General features: G+C 40.3%; 1 protein-coding gene across 1 annotated transcript; it reads right to left on the bottom strand.

The window, feature by feature from the left end:
- Nucleotides 1–747: 747 nt before the first annotated feature.
- Nucleotides 748–17,764, bottom strand: LOC119735573 (zinc finger protein ZPR1-like). The gene is made up of 11 exons (XM_038209333.1): nucleotides 17,556–17,764; nucleotides 14,637–14,798; nucleotides 12,224–12,314; nucleotides 11,428–11,498; nucleotides 9,904–9,981; nucleotides 8,702–8,824; nucleotides 7,508–7,694; nucleotides 6,098–6,261; nucleotides 5,466–5,669; nucleotides 2,868–2,933; nucleotides 748–1,299 (listed from the first exon to the last, which is right to left on the bottom strand). The coding sequence occupies exons 1-11, from the start codon at nucleotides 17,667–17,669 to the stop codon at nucleotides 1,171–1,173; spliced, it is 1,389 nt and encodes a 462-aa protein (XP_038065261.1). The 5' UTR covers nucleotides 17,670–17,764; the 3' UTR covers nucleotides 748–1,170.
- Between the last annotated feature and the right edge of the window lie 35 nt (nucleotides 17,765–17,799).

Genomic DNA, 17,799 nt, shown 5'->3' with positions numbered 1-17,799 from the left:
CAGAAGAGCAACACGTGGCTATTATTTCCCCAAGGAATAGAAGGGGAAAGCCACCCATTGCTGTAGGTAGTAAGCTCAAAAACTGTGTAATTACATAAATCAATAGTTGGCACTTGTTCAAAGTCGTCTTTCAGTAACTGCAAGTACCAGGACGTGCAGGGGGAAGTTTTGAAGGTCGCTATTTATTGAAAAGTGAGTACCAGAGCACCGGCAGCTTAAAATCTCTATACCAAATGATCGATACAACAAACAATTTCTGTGGATCCTGCGATGCTCATTATAGCGACTTCCACTATACTCTTCTTTTAACCCTGCGCAGCGTTTACAAGAAATTTTTATCAGAAATCGCCAACTGCGTACCTTTGGGACGCAGGTACTTCCCCCACTACGCAAGACCCTATCCATGTCAAAACAACAAAAAGCCACGTGCCAGACGGTGTCCAGGCATTTGCCAGACAGGGCACTTAAAAGATAATTGACTAGCGGCTGTGGTTTGCGGCTATGAAGGGAGATGGCTGTGTCAAGTTATAGGTGTTTGTATAATGTTTCAATGAGACTTGGCAGGAGGCCTGGTCCCAAGATTGTTGACACCGCTCGGGTGAAACCCTGGCTGCAAAGTTCATTGAACCAGCTGATTTGGCATGGGTTGAATGAGGATTAGATGGAAGGTGAACGTCATTGGCCCTCAATTTTTTTTGTTTTTCAAAAAATTTGGTCACCTACGTACCCGGGGTACGGAGGTCACTCCGCGCAGGGTTAAGACATTACATAAGCTTTCAGTGATGAATACTGGGCATTGATAACCCCCTAACACTTGTATTACAATGCACAACGTACTACACTAAGCAGTTTGGTGTTGTACAGGGACAAATCGGTTAATAATATGTATACCCTTTGTACACGTATACATGTTTATGTAAAACTGAATTCATGATTATGTAAATTATGTTAATGATTAATCAATGATCTGTTGGTGACATCACGATGCTTTGTCATCTCTGTAGTTCTCAGTTTTTACGTTGAGTATACCCAAGTCATCACCTTTTGCTCCTCACTTCTCTCATATTCCTCAACTGTTAACTCGGGTCTTTGTCTGGAGCGTAGACACAATGTAAATTGGATTCATGAATATGTACATTATGCAAATAATTAACCGTTGATCTGTTGATGTTACGATGCTTCATCTTCTCTGTAGTTCTCTGTTTTCATGTTGAGTATACCCAAGTCATCGTTTTGCTCCTCACTTCTCTCATATTCCTCAACTGTCAACTCGGGGTCTTTGTCTGGAGCGTAGACATTCTGTTACCAAACAAAAATCAAAATCAGAAAGTTAGCATAAATCGAGAAAGCAATTGTATTGGTTTGAAATTGCGTCCGCTAGAAATGATTGGCCGATACATACATGTAGGCTTTAACTTTTTATGTAATTTACTTTAATTCAATTTAGTATAATTCAATTTAATATTGTTTCCTTAAGTTTAATTTAATGTTAATACACGTAGTCAGTTTCTTTTTTAGTTTCTTTGAATTAATTTTTTTTTTTTTTTTTAATTTTATTCAATTTAATTCATAAACCATTTAGTCAGCAGAGCCCCTTGACGGAGACTTTGTGTCCTGTGGGCGATTCTTCGGGAGCTGTTTTATTCTTTTTGTTTTCTGTTGTTCTCCTTTAATTTGTATGCCTTGGTTTTTACTGTTATCCCTAAAAATAAAGTAAATGTAAAATGCAAAATGTTTAACGTCAAGGCAAATTGTTTTTGTTTGGTCTCAGAAGAAACATGTAGCTCCCTCTCTTGTAATTCTGTCATTTGCTCAAGATATACACTGTAGTGTCAAAAGCCCTTTCTATTTAGCAGAAAGGGGTCACACGGTATGAAAATGCTTAAACTGCAATTTGTAAAATGAAAAAAACAAATGTGTTGCGCTGTTACTCTCAAACAGGGTGATGGCTAAGGACACGTTTGAGAACAGAGAAAACGATGAGACAATAACTACGCCGAAATGAGGGTTTGTGGGTATTAGGAAAGAGAATAATACCTTTCATACAGAAAATTGTTTCTAATTAATCTAACCCCTAGGCCCTTTTTCCTAGGAAGCATCCTCAATCCTCCAAAATTTTGCAACAGCGTCTAAGTCCTTCAAAATCGTCAGACAGTCCTGCCACAAAATGCATTCATCCTCAATCCTCGAAAATCCTCCTCATCTTCAAACACCATTCATCTTAATCCTCCAAAATCCTCATGTGCTTAAACACCATTCATTCTCAATCCTCCAAAATCCTTATGTGCTTAAACACCATTCATCCTCAATCCTCCAAAATCCTCATGTGCTTAAACACCATTCATTCTCAATCCTCCAAAATCCTCATGTGCTTAAACACCATTCATCCTCAATCCTCCAAAATCCTCATGTGCTTAAACACCATTCATTCTCAATCCTCCAAAATCCTCATGTGCTTAAACACCATTCATCCTCCATCCTCCAAAATCCTCATGTGCTTAAACACCATTCATCCTCAATCCTCCAAAATCCTCATGTGCTTAAACACCATTCATCCTCAATCCTCCAAAATCCTCTAAAACCGCAATGAGGATTTTGGAGGAGTAAGGTGGGTTAGGGTTTTAATCGCTATTTCTTGGTGTGGATGTGCAAATGGTTGCACGCGCATGGTGATTTCCATTGCTATGTTATTATTAATTCAAGCAACTTTTTTCCTCTGAGGCAAACGTGCCCTTTGTGAGCTCACTCCTTGTAGTCTCCATGAAATAGACGGAGATTCTGTTAGCAGAAAATCGGCTGTGCTTTACTAACGTTATGAAACTGTGCTCTGGTCTTAGTATCTCAATTAAAGTGGGCCCTGGCCTCACCTGAATGTAGCAGTTTCCTGCAGGGTCATCTAGGACCACTGACACAAGCAGGTCACCGGATATGATCTGAGAGGAAATGGGACAAACAAAGTCAAACACACAAGTTTAAAAAATATCAATTAATGATTTGTGAGGCGTTTTGGCAGAACAGGGTGAGGTCAAAATGAGGGTTTTGCGGGTATTAGGAAAGAGAATACAATTCTCCTTACAATACTGTTGGTTGGACTTCCGTTGACAAGTTATGGCTGTTAAAGTTTGCAGTTTATTGACATGTCAAAAAAGTAAAAAAACTGAGGAAAAACTCCTTTAAAGTTTCAAGTTTTGTAGTCTTGAAAATGAAAGATGCCAATTGTTTTTCCTTAAAAACACTTTTTTTCATATATTTTATACACTGTACTTCCTTGAAATGTGAGTAGATGACATATCAAAGATCACAAATATCAATAAAGCTGATACATGTATTCGGAAACAAATCATCCCCATTTGTTTTTTTTGTTTTTTTTTCATGTTACTCCTCAATGGCCTGTGCCCAGTTCCGTCTCGATACCAGAACGCCTCACATGTCATATATGAAACATAAAGGAGATCACAAAGGATGTAATTTTTTTATGTAAAAAAATGGACATCTTTTCTTCTCTATATCAGAGGCTGTGTTACACTACATGTATGTCACACTTTGAGAAATTGTAATTGAAAGGTTTAAGTTAAAGGGAATATACAACATTTGCAAACATCAAAAAATAAAACTACCAAGTTTTTACGAAATACCTTACTAGAATGTTGGTAAATGACAGTCTAAAGCATCCTGTAAAATTATGGCACCTGGTGTGAAGTCATTTTCAAGAAAATGGTATATTTGTATACATTTCCAACGGTGGTCGGCCGACCACCGTTGGAAAAACCTAATTATTTTTCAACTACTGCTCCAACTTTAAACTTTTTTCAGTCCAAATTCTGTTTGCTATTGGTTACATGTTCATGAACGGGTGCAGGCCAGCTAGACTGGTTCCCTTACCTTACAATTTTCCGGCATCTATAAATTGATCCATTTTATCTTTAGTAAAGTCAAGGAACCAGACTTCTTGAACATTTTTGTTTTTCTTGGTTTTTCCAGCATTTTCGAACACAAAACTACAAACATGTCAGTGTAACAATATTTGGTCTATTATACTAACCCCTCAAATAGTTCATTTCTGAAAATTACAGCAAAAGCCAATGATGTACATTCCCTTTAAAAAAGTGAACCACGACATTTGAAAGCAAGCATCAGGATAGACAAAAGGTCAATCATGATTTTTGAAAAGCGAATCAAGTTGTTTGAAAACAGGACCAAGGGCAAACATATCTTGTTTGGATCACCATGGTTTTCTCCACAAGACGTTCAGAGTATCAGCTTGGGTTCCATATATACACTATTCAGTCAGTTTAAAGGGAATATACATCATTTGCTTTTGCTGTAATTTTCAGAAATGGGTGGAATTGGGGGGTTGGAAATATATAGCAAATATAGTTACACTGACTTTTTTGAGGTTTTTGGTTCGAAAATGCTATAAAAACCAAGAAAAACAATCATTTTCCTGTAGTCTGGTTCCCTGACTCCATTTAAAAAGAAACAGAGCAGTTTACATATATTGGGGAATTGTAAGGTTAGGGAACCAGTCTAGCTGGCTTGTACCCGTTTATAGGTGTGTAATCGATTGTAAACAAGTGTGATGGTCAACTGGGGTCAGTATTTGAAAAACAAGCCAGTTTTTTCCAACGCTGATCGGCCGGTCAGCGTTGGAAATTGATACAAAAATACCACTTTTCTTGAAAATGACAGTATACCAGGTGCCATGATTTTACAGGATGCTTTACACTGTCATTCACTAACAGTCCAGCAAGGTATTTCAAAATGATTTGGTAGTTTTATTTTTTGATGTTTGCAAATGTTGTATTTTCCCTTTAAAGAGGTTGTGGAATGCTCAAAGACATTTCCATCATTTTTCGGGTATATGTAGCCTAAGGTGTGATGAAATAAAAATGACTATTGTTTCTGTCATAAAATGAGTACAAAAGGTACTTTTGAGAGCTGTTTTTCAAGTCCTGTCATGCCTGTTTCGACCCGAACGTGCAATTTGTGTAAAAGTCGTCGTTGCGGGCAGCAAACAAAACACAGTAAATCGTGACGTAATAAACAGGACTCCCGATGCAGAGTAGCATAAACGAGTCCTGTTTATTACGTCACGATTTACTGTGTTTTGTTTGCTGCCCGCAACAACGACTTTTACACAAATTGCACGTTTGGGTCGAAACAGGACCTGAAAAATAGCTCTCAAAAGTACCCTTTGTACTCATTTCATGACAGAAAAAATAGGCGTTTTGATTTCATCACACCTTAGGCTACATATACCAAAAAAATGACGGAAATGTCTTCGAGCATTCCACAACCTCTTTAAACCATTAGCACCTGGACTTGACTGTATTACAATGTATTTATTCACTGAAAAAAATGGTTTTGGGCGCGACAGGGAGTAATAGGCGGGGCGATTTCGGGCGCTTCATCAGTGACTAAAGCGATAAGGAGAATCAGTGGAGTGGGAGTGCCAACATTTTTACCTCATCAATCTTGTCAATGAACTCCTTGAGCTTAGTCCCGGACCCCTGGGGGGCGCTGTCCTGGCCCTGCACCATGGAGTACGGACGCATGAGCTGATTCCTGACGTCCGTTAGGAGGCCCTCTAGTGTCGTAAACTTGCCCCCCAGGGTGCCCATCATCAGCTCAAAGTTGAGGTCGGGAATTAGGAATCTCGATGTGTCAGACTGAATTATGACAAATAAACATGATATCCAAAAAAAAAAATAATAATTGATGCAGATATAAACATTTATGCGAAGACGGCCTTGACTGTGGAGGACAATCTGAACAAACCAAGTTGCAGATGCTGACTAAAGGCCCTTGCTGGTTAGACAATGATAATTACTACACACAAATATATTTTTAAAAAAGAAAAACAGCAAGCATAAATTCTGTACAGTTTGAAACCTTGTCACCCGGTGACAATTTCACTGCAATGCCTTTTCAACCTGCTTCTTACAATTTGGTACACAAAAAGAAATGGCATTTTCTCTACTTTGATTTGATTTGACTTGGTACAGATGGCTTGTCTGCCAAAATCCACACAAAGGGGGGATGGATTTTGATGGAGTTTGGAAGGTTAGGGTTAAGATCACATTTGCTTTCGGCTCACCTTCAAAACGTCTCTGTTCAGATCCATGGCTGAGTCGGTCATCTTCAAAGTTATCCGCCTCCCTTTGGGCTCAATGCCCGCCCCGGATTTGACCTCTGAGTCCTTGTAACCGCAGGAGTCGCAGTTTGAGGCCATGAGGATGACTTCCTTGAAGTATGGGATTTCTGGTTGCCGGTAATGTTAGGGAAAAATATGTAAGCAAGATCTTTGTCCAACAGAGGTCTGGGTCACAGAAAATCTACGTTATGCATTGAGAAAACAATGAAACCCTCTTCACGTCTGATGCAGCAGCTATTTTTTGCCTTTCATGTAAATCTTTTCAGTGGTGAATTTTGAACCAAACTTTTGAAAGACTGGCACCACATAAAATACATATCACATAGTTAGGTGTAATTCACTGTACGACATCAGGTCCCACACTGGCTGATATCAGGTCCTAACCTACTGCGGCAAAATGAGGAATGTCCCCCAAAAACTTGTTTTGAGCAATTGACGCTTTAAGTCGGATATACATGTAGTAGAAAAATGATTTCAAAATTCATATTGGTTGTTTTGTATTTTGGAGTAGTCAAGGTTTCGAAGATTCACATTATGCATTTTTGTTGGGAAAAAAAAACACTCAATACAGTTGAAAAAACTGAAGAACGTTTATCACTGCCATTGGCGGCGCTCTGCAGATTTTTTTTTTCCAAAGCTGTTTTTGTCAAAATGAGGTTGGCGAAGATTGGCGGGGCACTGTTGAAGTTCCTGCGGCTTATCTTTGGAATAAATTAAGCTACAGAAATAAATTTGGTATTAGTGGAAAGCCAATGAATTGCACATGATGTACATACTTGAAAAGTCAAAGGTGGGGGTTATTCCTTATTATGCTATGGCAGGTCACAGTTTCTGTCCAACCTTATCCCAGGTTGGCTATGAACAGACAGTTTATTAGGCTTGTGTGGCATTGGATGTTGAGAGTCCATGGTACACCGTCACTAAAATATCGCGGTATTCAGTATTATCGGGTACTTTTCTGGGTGCACCCTTATGTCATCAAAATACAATAAGACACATGGTGATACACAAATTGGTAGCAGGCAGCATGGGCACAACTTCCAAGGCTGGATGACTAGTAAGCACAATTGTTACCTGATACGTGACCACAAGGAATTTAAACAATTATCAATATACATGTACATTGTAGTGCAGACCTGGCCGAGTTGCTTGTGTTACCTTTATTTTTAAAGGGCTATTGCACACATGTGGCTACATTCAATGGAGAAACTGCGGTTATGAAATGCCACACCGAGGTCGTCATTTTTTTGGTATTTAGGCAGCATCATTCAGTTTTGTTCGGTATCAAACAAATATTGTCACTACACGGTTTTATTGAAATAAAGTCCAAGCCTACAGTTTATCAAAGGATACTGACAAGTTTCATTCTGGACTTGGTGGGCATGTTGCAGTTGGAGCAGGTTACGGCAAACTCTAATACCTCATCTGTAACGTTAGTTGGCTCTGATGAGTCAGATGCTTCAGCTGGCTCCTCCCCTTCCCCTTGTCCCTCCCCCTCCGCCTCCTCCTCCTCATGCACAGCATCTGTCTCCTCTTCAACCTAGTTGCAGAAAGCAGACAGCGATGATCAACACACCTGATGCGTCATGACAGCATGATTTGTTTACTTGGGCGCTTTCTTATCTTTATATCCCTAACCCTGCTCAATCCAACAGGATCCAACTATTTTACATACCCCCTGGGTCCTGTTGGATTGAGCAGTAAATCCTTTGTATTTACTCCAGTTAAAATCTGTTGGATTCAGCAGGCAACTGAAAACATTCAGAGTCGAATTCTGTTGGGTACTGGCAAATAACACCAAAGTTGGACTCTGTTGGATCCAGCAGAGAACGGAAAAACAAGGCACAGTTGGATTTTGTTGGGCTGAGCATGCCAGCCATGTTATATGTTCAGGTATCCAACGACTTGGCACTTTGGGTTGTGTGGGACTGTGTTAGATTAAGCGGGAAACTCATGATTAACTGTCAGACTCTGTTGGATTTAGCGGGGTAGTCCTGGGGAACTACTAGGGGTTAGGGTTATGGGGCTTTGTGGCTCTACTCCCCACTTCGGTCCCGTAATCCTAATACCTCCTTTGGCACTAAACACAGCTACATGGATTGCTGTGGCCTCGTGGTAGAGGGTATTGGATTTGTGGTCTGCGGGTAAGTTGTGGGTACGAGGGGGGTTATGGTGCGTGTGCCAAGGCACTTTGTCACTCATTGCTTCTCCCCACCCAGGAGTAAATGGGTACCTGTGAGGGCAGAGATGGTTATTGTGATTGAATTAGCTTCCCTGCGCCTAACAGGCTGCATGGAGCTGTATACTCCCCAGGGAGCTCAGATGGTATTTGGAAAGTTTCATGGGCCCAATTAACAGGGGTAGTAATGACGTAGCGCCTTGAGCACCAGTCCTGGTGGATATGTGTGCTTTATAAATACCCACTATTATTACATGCAACCCTTGTCAAAAGGACACTGTAGCTCAGTGTAGCAAGATCCAGCAGGTCACAAAATCACAAGGCAAGAACGCCTCAGCGTCTGTGGTCACCAACAGCCGAATACCTACCGCGAGTCCTAGGCCTTTGTTCTGGTCTCTGGTCCTGACGTACATGTTGATGGTCATATCAGGGTCCGTCTCGGGAGCGTTGGGGTTCTCAATGAAGCTGTTTCCTGCTGGGTCATCCAGGATCTTGCAAAAAAAACCACAAAAATGTTGTTTAAACAAATTCTTCCTCTTTGAAAATTCAATTTGGTCTCCATTCATGCCATTAGGAATTCAGGTCAGGACTGGATTTGAGAAACGCAGAGGGGTATGTACACCAATAAAAAAAATAATAAATCAAAAAATTGACTTTTCCAAATAATGACTTCTTTATCCCACTATTACATACATGTAGAGGATTTGCGAACATAATCCTCTGCTCGCACCTGTAATCACATTTGATTACCCAACCTACAATAGTCACTCAATCTCTTATGTCCGCCTACTCTAAATTTTAATCGGACATAACCGGCAAAGACTAATTTATGCTTAAAATCCATATTAAGCCATACAAGAAACCAGAGAAGAAGTGTCACTGAATAGGACAGTGCCATCCCTTTTCCAAACTCATAACAGTTATCAAAAATAATGGTATAAACAACATATTTTGTTTTCGATAAAAAATAAACAAATTTCCATGGCTCTTTACATTCTCTTGGTTTCAGGGGGAATGACACCTATTGCTTAATGCTTTGGCACCCCTAGGGAGTACAGAACATCATGGACTATATCACAGCAGAAAACCGCTGTATCCCTGCGCAGAGTGACCTGCTACCCTTTGGGCCCCAGGTAACTGAATTTTTTGAAAAAAAAAATAAAAAATTGAGGGCCAATAACGTTCACCTCCTATCTAATCCTCATTCAACCCTTGCCAAATCAGCTGGTTTAATGAACTTTGCAGCCAGGGCTACACCCAGGCAGTGTCAACAAACTTTCGACCAGGCCTCCTGCCAAGTCTCAATGAAACATCAACAAAGACCTGTAACTTGACACAGTCATCTCCCTTCATAACTGCATACCACAGCCGCCAGTCAATTATCTTTCCAGCGCACTGTCTGGCAACTGTCTGGACACTGTCTGGCACGTGGCTTTTTGTTGTATAGCTATGAATAGGGTCTTGCGTAGTGCGGAAAGTACATGCTGCCCAGAGGGCAGCAGTTGACGAGTTGTTGTAAAAAATTTTGTAAACGCTGGGCAGGGATAAAGGACAAAATGGGGAATCCTACCAGGTGGAATGGCGGTTCAAGGTTCTTGAGTTTGGTGATGAACTCGTCAATCTGTGCAGCCACCTCCGGATACATTGCCTTGGGAGTAAACAAAGAAAAACAGGGTGTGTATATGTAGTATACATGTAGATCAATCCGGGCACGCTAGCAAATCTATCATGAAGTCCCCTTACTAGTTGACGCTATTGGAGTCGTACTCGACTCGAGACGTTGGGACTAATTGTTTTATCTCATGTGTGAGATTTGTCTGAGCCATCCAGCCCATTCCTGGGCAGCACAAACAGCCTGATCGTGTTTGAGGCCCATGGCGCTTAGGTCGTCTATGATCTGTGAGAGGTAGGTGCGGCGGAGGCCTCCTCCCTGCCAGAAGGGCTCTGATGGTTGGTTTTGGGGGTTCAGGAAGACAGCAAGAGGCACCTCAGGTCTTCGCAGTGCGTGACCAATTAAGCAAAGGCAACTCCTCAGGAGGGTGGTTGTGGCTGGTGCTACACATGTACAAGCATACCGGTTGGTTGCAGACCAGTAAATCGGTCCGAAATTGCCTACGCCGGCCAAATCACGATTTGCATGCCCTCAAAATCTTCAGTATTTGAGCATACTGTGGGCCATGAACTTGAGGGTTTGTAAAAATATGGGTGGAAGCCGTGCACAGGACTGTGAGCTTGTAGTTCTGTTCAATTTGGATGAAATTGGGGCCCTAAAAGCGCTCTATTTTGCAATGGAGTGTAGGCATCGTTTTTCAAAATGGCGATGGGCTTCAGGACTATTTTAAGGGGCGATCATCTTCGGATGGAAATTTATCCTAAAAGTCATCAGTTGACCTCCCCGTAAATTGAAAAGAAAATGAAAGATGATGAAATAAGCTTTAATTTGATGTGTCTCTCGAACACCTTGGAGAGTTGTGAGTATTTTTCCTGAATTTCTGAAGTGGGAGCATTTATCATTGGGGTCAATGGAAGTTTATTTACTGGTCTGCAACCTATAAGTCCCCTTAAGCGGCAAAAGCATTGTGTTACCTAATAATTGTTTGTGGTGTACATTTACGGGCAGTACAGGAACCGGGTACCCTATTGAAGTAAAACAGGGGTACCAGGGTACCCGTAAAAGATGGTCTTTTCAAAACTAAACATGTATGAAGGGCTTTATAGCTTTACGGTGTAATGACTCAATGGGGAGTCAGGTTGGAGTAGTGGTACTTTCCTCGCCTTCCACCATGTGACCCGGGTTCGAATCCCGCCTGGGCCAATATGTGGATTGGGTTTTCAGTCCCTACCTGATTCCGTGGGTTTTCCCCAGAATATTCTCCTGGGCTTTTCCTCCCACCTCTAAAACTGTAACTTCTTCTCATTGTCTTCTCTCCACAGGTTTCTTCAGGCTTGCGAGCTACAGTGCCTAGGGCGCTTTTGAGGAATCCTTGGTTTCATTACCAGAAATGATTAATAATAATAATGACTGAAACTTTCACTTTCCTCTCTGCCAATGGTCTAGTAATTGGTCCGGGAAAAAGGTAATTCATTCTCATACCTTGCGAATTGGCTGTTCTTGTTCCAGTCCCTCAATCGCTCTGCTTATTACTCCCTCCACTGTGGTAAAAGCTGTTGATGATCAATTGATTTATTTAAATTCACAGTATTTTCACAATAGCGGCAGGCCCTTTAGAAAGTTATCTACATCTCAATACACATACAGTCTTTGAACATGTATTGTGAAAATACACAAACATGGCAAAATCTGAGGACTTTTTTTCCCCAGAGGATTGCAAGGCATTTTGGCAAAAAGGAGACCGCTGTAGTTGAGAAAAATGAGAAAAGCAGAAAGAATTGGAGTGACTTTATTTCTACAATTTTTAGATTTACTAATATTTGTTATCTTTGATATGTCTACTATATACATGTATATTGGAAAGAAATAGTACATAAATCATGGACTAAAAGTGTTTTTAAGGAAAACCAATTGGAATCTTCAATTTTCAAGACCACATATTTCAAAACTATAATAGGGCCTTGTTCTCAGTACATGTACATGTATTTGACTTTTGGACATGTCAATAAATGTGAACTTTAAACAGCCATTACTTGTCAATGGAATGTCCGATTGAAGTGCAGCAAACAGTATTATAAAGAGAATCTGATTCTCATTTCGGCCTCTTCCCAGTTTTGTCTCAAGAACGCCTCACAATTTATAAATTTGGTTGAAATATTTTCTGTAGACATTGCAGAAGCTGTAATCAATAATAACTATAACTCGGTGGATTTTTTTTATAGGGAGGCGGCAGGGTGAAAAATGAGATTAATTAAGATTGACATATGTCAAGACTTACAGCCTTTTTGGGATCCACAAGGAACTTCAAACTCCAACTCTGGAATTCTTAAGGAGGCCGTGTCTGCCTTCACAACTTGTCTGTTGAAGTCCTGCAGAAAAAAAAGACCAAGATAAAAGCAAATAACGAGAATCAGCCCCTGGCAAGATAAATGTTATCAACAGGAGGTATAAAGTACATGCATGTATATCCATTTCTAGAAAAATGCACTTAGTTTTTTTTCAGACTGGAACCTTGAGTGCTGAAAAACGTGCAAAACGAAATCAGGCCAACTTTACTCACTCTTTGGCTGACAAAATTCTCCAAAGTTTTCATTGGGCAAAGAAAAGGTCCTCAGTATTTGACCAACCAAGTTTGAAGACTCAATTCACTTTTTAAAGGAAACTTTTCTTCACTATTTTGCACATGAGAGGAAAATCAAGTGATTTTAAAATGAGGCTAAAGACTAGACTGGTACATGTCCAACCATGGTCAAACTGTTTGAAAAGACTGACCTCTTCATTCGTTGTCATTAGTCTGGTGGATGACTATGGAGAAATGTGTAGAAGTAGAGACTAGTACCAGATATGTCAGATGTGTCTTTTGGCACAGTTGATTTGTGCAGTACTGAGTGAAAGGTTATAAGGCTGGTTGTTCAGGTGCCAGTCTATTTTCTTGTATTGCATGTTTTCAATACCTTAAGTTTTGGGTCTCTCATAGTATTGAGAGTCCCAAATTTTTGGACTAGTTATTTTTCAATAAATGTATTTCAAATTGAAATGTCCCTAAATGTATCACAGTGACCTCAACCATGTCCGACAATTTGGGACTCTCAATACTGTGAATGAGAGTTCCAAACATTAAGATAGTGAAAACATGTAATACAAGAAAATAGACTGGCACACGAAACAACCAGTCCAACACCCCATTAGTTAGTACTGCATTAGTCCGAAAATTTGGGACTCTCAATACTGTGTATGAGAGTCCCAAAACTTTAAGTATTGAAAACATGCAAAACAACAAAATAGACTGGCACTTAAAACAAACAGTCCAACACAGCTTCAGTACTGCATCAATCAAGCATGCCAAAAGAATTTAAGAAACATGTGGCATGAAACAGGAACTAGTCTCAATTTACTACACATTTCTCCATAGTCAAGCCACCAGACTATTGACACTGAATGAAGAGGTCAGTCTTTTCAAATAGTTGTACCATGGATGGACATGTACCAGTCTAGTATTTAGCCCCATTTTGAAATCACTTGACTTCCCTCTCATGTGCAAAATATTGAAGAAAAGTCTCCTTTAAAAATTGAATTGAGTCTGCAAACTTGGTAGGTGAAAAACTGAGGACATTTTCTTTGCTCCAGTGGAATTTTTGGAGACATTTGCTGGCTAAACTGTGAGTAAAGTGGGCCCGATTTAATTGTGCACGTTTCAGAGCACTCCAGAGCCCTGTCTGGTACTGCATCAATCAACTGTGTCAAAAGAAACATCTCTGCTACACATTCTCTCCACAGTCATCGGGTCAGGCCGCACAAGACCACTGAAGGGTCAATCTTATCGAAAACGTTTGACATGTACATGTACATTGTACCGGTCTTGTCTTAGGCTTCAAACGGAAATCACTTTGCATCACTCTCATGTGGGGAAAAAAGCCTCCTTTAAAAATTTAATTGAGACTCAAATACCTGGCTGGGGAAATACTTTGGACCTAAGCTTGTCTTTGCCTCCTGAAAAGTTTGGAGAATTTTGTCGACTTAATGGGAATGTACATCATTGGCTTTTGCTTTAATTTTCAGAAATGAACTATTTGAGGGGTGAATATGATAGATCAAATTATTGTTACACTGACATGTTTGAAGTTTTGTTTTCTAAAATGCTGGAAAAACCAAGAAAAACAAAAAAATTCAAGTAGTCTGGTTCCCTGACTCCACTGAAGATGAAATGGATCAATTTACAGATGCCGGAAAATTGTACGCTAAGGGAACCAGTCTAGCTGACCTGCACCCATTAATGAACATAAAACCAATTAGCAAACAAAATTGGACTGAAAAAATGGTAAATTTGGAGCAGTAGTAAAAAGTAGTTAGGTTTTTCCTACGGTGGTCGGCTGACCACCGTTGGAAATGTAAACAAAAATACAATTTTCTTGAAAATGACTTCACACCAGGTGCCATTATTTTACAGGATGCTTTAGACTGTCATTTACCAACATCCTGTAAGGTACATTTGTATTTTGTAAAAACTTGGTCATTTTATTTTTCGATGTTTGCAAATGTTGTATTTTCCCTTTAAGAGTGAGTTAAGTTGGCCTGATTTTGTTTGCATGTTTTTCAGCTCCCAAGCTCCCAGTCTGATCTCTGTCGGTAAGATCAACTATAGTCAACCTAGCCTTTGCCCCCTCCCCCTCCCTCCTAATAAAAGAAGGTACCTTGCGAGTCTTAATTTGGACGCTGATCCGACAGCCTTTTTGCTGTATCCTGCCAGCGGGCTGGATGTCATTGTTGGAATGGCCGCAGTGGGAACAGGAAAATGACATCACGACGATCTCCCGGAAAAATGGGATCTTGGTCAACAGCAGTCTTGTCATGCCCTGAAAACAAAGGAGGGAGATTGGGTTATTTTCTGACAATTAACAACCCTCTCCCTCATGTCTAAATGTTAAAGGGAATATACAACATATGCAAACATCGAAAAATAAAACTACGAAGTTTTTACGAAATACCTTACTAGAATGTTGGTAAATGACAGTCTCAAGCATCTTGTAAAATTATGGCACCTGGTGTAAAGTCATTTTCAAGAAAATGGTATTTTTGTATACATTTCCAACGGTGGTTGGCCGACCAGCGTTGGAAAAACCTAACTATTTTTCAACTATTGCTCCAAATTTACCATTTTTTCAGTCCAAATTTTGTTTGCTATTGGTTACATGTTCATGAACGGGTGCAGGCCAGCTAGACTGGTTCCCTTGCCGTACAATTTTCCATCATCTATAAATTGATCCATTTTATCTTTTGTGAAGTCAGGGAACCAGACTACTTGAACATTTTTGTTTTTCCTTGGTTTTTCCAACCTTTTCGAACACAAAACTTCAAAAATGTCAGTGTAACAATATTTGATCTGTTATACTAACCCCTCAAATAGTTCATTTCTGAAAATTAGAGCAAAAGCCAATGATGTACATTCCCTTTAAGAAAGGTGATTTGTAGAGTCCTAGTTTACTTGGACAAGCATGTACTCAACATAGCCATACGATTGTCAAACAGTAAAAACATACAATATTAAAAAAAACAATTAAGAAAAAAAAAAGACAGAAAAAGGAAAAACAAATTACAGACATGACAGAACACAGTATCAGTAAAACTAAAACTAAAAATCAAAATAGGCCTAGCTACATGTACATCATTTCATAGGCCTACATGTAGTTTAGGGAAATTACAAAAAAAAAAAAGATTAACACTGAGCAAAATATGACCTACGTACCAGCCCTGTACATGTATGTGTCAAACGTCACTGTAACAGTTGATTATAAATCCATGTATTTGTCTATGCCCATAAACGATAAATGTTATCATGGTCATAATGATTCCAGAGTTGTAACGAGTCACTGTTTTTTGTGACTCAAGTCGAGTCGAGTCATTTTAAAGAAGTGACTTGAGAGTTGAGTCAAGTCATTTTAAAGAAGTGACTCGAGGCGAGTCGAGTCATTAGGTCAAAAGGTCGAGTCGAGTCGAGTCAAATATTTAGCTCGAGTCAATTCGAGTCACGAATATTTTAACACTATATACCAAAATTTATAAAAGGAGGCCAAGTTTAGCCAGCATTCGAATCCAAGAGCTTTATAAGAAATCGCCAAAAGCCAATGATGAAACAGCGAATTAGAAAATGTGTTTAAAATCTGGTTCCTGGATAGTATGTTGTGCGTTCTAGAACCATGTGGTGGGAGTCTGTGACACGTTGTACATGTATATTTATACATGACTGCTAGCTGGAGTTACCCAGCCCTGAGTTTTATCATTGGGTTGTCTATTAGGGCTGGAGCGCATTTTTCTCAAAACTTGTAGTATTTGCAAAAAAAATTTGGAAAATGTTCAATTTTGTCCCCGTTACACACTAATTGCAACTGCAACTCACCCCAAACTTGCCTGGAATAACCATTACACAGGTCCTTGAAGTAAAAAACGATCCACGATGAAGATTCAGCCTACAATTGCAGTGAAAACAGGAGAAATAACCGCTAACTTGACAACCTTGCTGGATTGGCCAGGACCGCTATTGGTTTGTGCACAAAAAAAAATTGTGTACAATGAATGGCGGTCGATTAACAGGCACAGAGAGCGATCGCTGTCAACTACTCGTTTTGCCGGCTGCGCTGGCTGTTGGCGCATGACGTCACGCGGAAGCGTAACACCCGATGACTGTTTCATGCACTATTGGTTGCGGTTCCAGTACCAAAGCTGTGATGCGAGTGGTAAACCTTATATTAGTGCATGAAACAGTCATCGGGTGTTACGCTTGCGCGTGACGTCATGCGCCAACAGCCAGCGCAGCCGGCAAAACGAGTAGTTGACAGCGATCGCTCTCTGTGCCTGTTAATCGACCGCCATTCATTGTACACAATTTTTTTTGTGCACAAACCAATAGCGGTCCTGGCCAATCCAGCAAGGTTGTCAAGTTAGCGGTTATTCCTCCTGTTTTCACTGCAATTGTAGGCTGAATCTTCATCGTGGATCGTTTTTTACTTCAAGGACCTGTGTAATGGTTATTCCAGGCAAGTTTGGGGTGAGTTGCAGTTGCAATTAGTGTGTAACGGGGACAAAATTGAACATTTTCCAAATTTTTTTTGCAAATACTACAAGTTTTGAGAAAAATGCGCTCCAGCCCTAATAGACAACCCAATGATAAAACTCAGGGCTGGGTAACTCCAGCTACATGACTGCTATTCGCAAAGCGAAGTGAGCATAATTTTGCACCGTAACTCCGTAAGTCATTGCAAATACTTTTCGCAAAGTTGCGCTTTTCTTTTTGGGACTCGAGTCTTATTAACCTTCACTCGAGTCGAGTCGAGTCGAGTCTTCGGATGAGGGACTCGAGTCGAGTTGAGTCATTTACCTTTAGGGCATGTAGGGACTCAAGTCGAGTCGAGTCACCAAAAACTGAGTGTGACTCGAGTCGGACTGGAGTCGAGTCATTGACTCGAGTCATTACAACTCTGAATGATTCATCACGTATTTTGTGGTACTGTGGTACTGGTTGACTTACTGCATAGATCATGTAGATCATGCGTGCTCAAACTCAATGACAATGTGTACTTTCTTTTGCAGCGAACTGCACCACACAAATAACAAACCTGTTCCTGACAATTAAAGCAAAGGCTTTCGATTTCTGTAGCTTCCAAATCCCCCATGTCCTCTGCCGTCAACTCTCGAAAGAGCGGGACGTTCCCGTAGGGTTGCTCGGCCATTTTTCTTCACTTTAACTTAACAATTCTGCTGGCAAAGTTGATTCAAGGAAGGCAAACACTGCAATATCGGAATCGAATTCCGATCCTACATGCGCTACGCTGGGTGTCGGACGCTTCGCCCCATTTCCAC

Source organism: Patiria miniata, unplaced genomic scaffold (assembly GCF_015706575.1).
Source record: "Patiria miniata isolate m_02_andy unplaced genomic scaffold, ASM1570657v1 HiC_scaffold_29, whole genome shotgun sequence".
Taxonomy (NCBI): Eukaryota; Metazoa; Echinodermata; class Asteroidea; order Valvatida; family Asterinidae; genus Patiria; species Patiria miniata.
The sequence above is the reverse complement of the archived record's forward strand: the minus strand, read 5'-3'. Positions and strand labels throughout refer to the sequence as shown.

What these genes read in the sequence shown, in the direction of transcription:
- LOC119735573 (XM_038209333.1), bottom strand. Translation starts at nt 17,669, where the DNA reads ATGGCCGAGCAACCCTACGGGAACGTCCCGCTCTTTCGAGAGTTGACG. An exon ending in TTGTGGATCCCAAAAAGGCT is followed by an intron (nt 11,499 to 12,223) that starts GTAAGTCTTGAC and finishes GATCATCAACAG; the next exon opens with CTTTTACCACAGTGGAGGGA. An exon ending in CAGGAAACTGCTACATTCAG is followed by an intron (nt 1,300 to 2,867) that starts GTGAGGCCAGGG and finishes GTTTGGTAACAG; the next exon opens with AATGTCTACGCTCCAGACAA.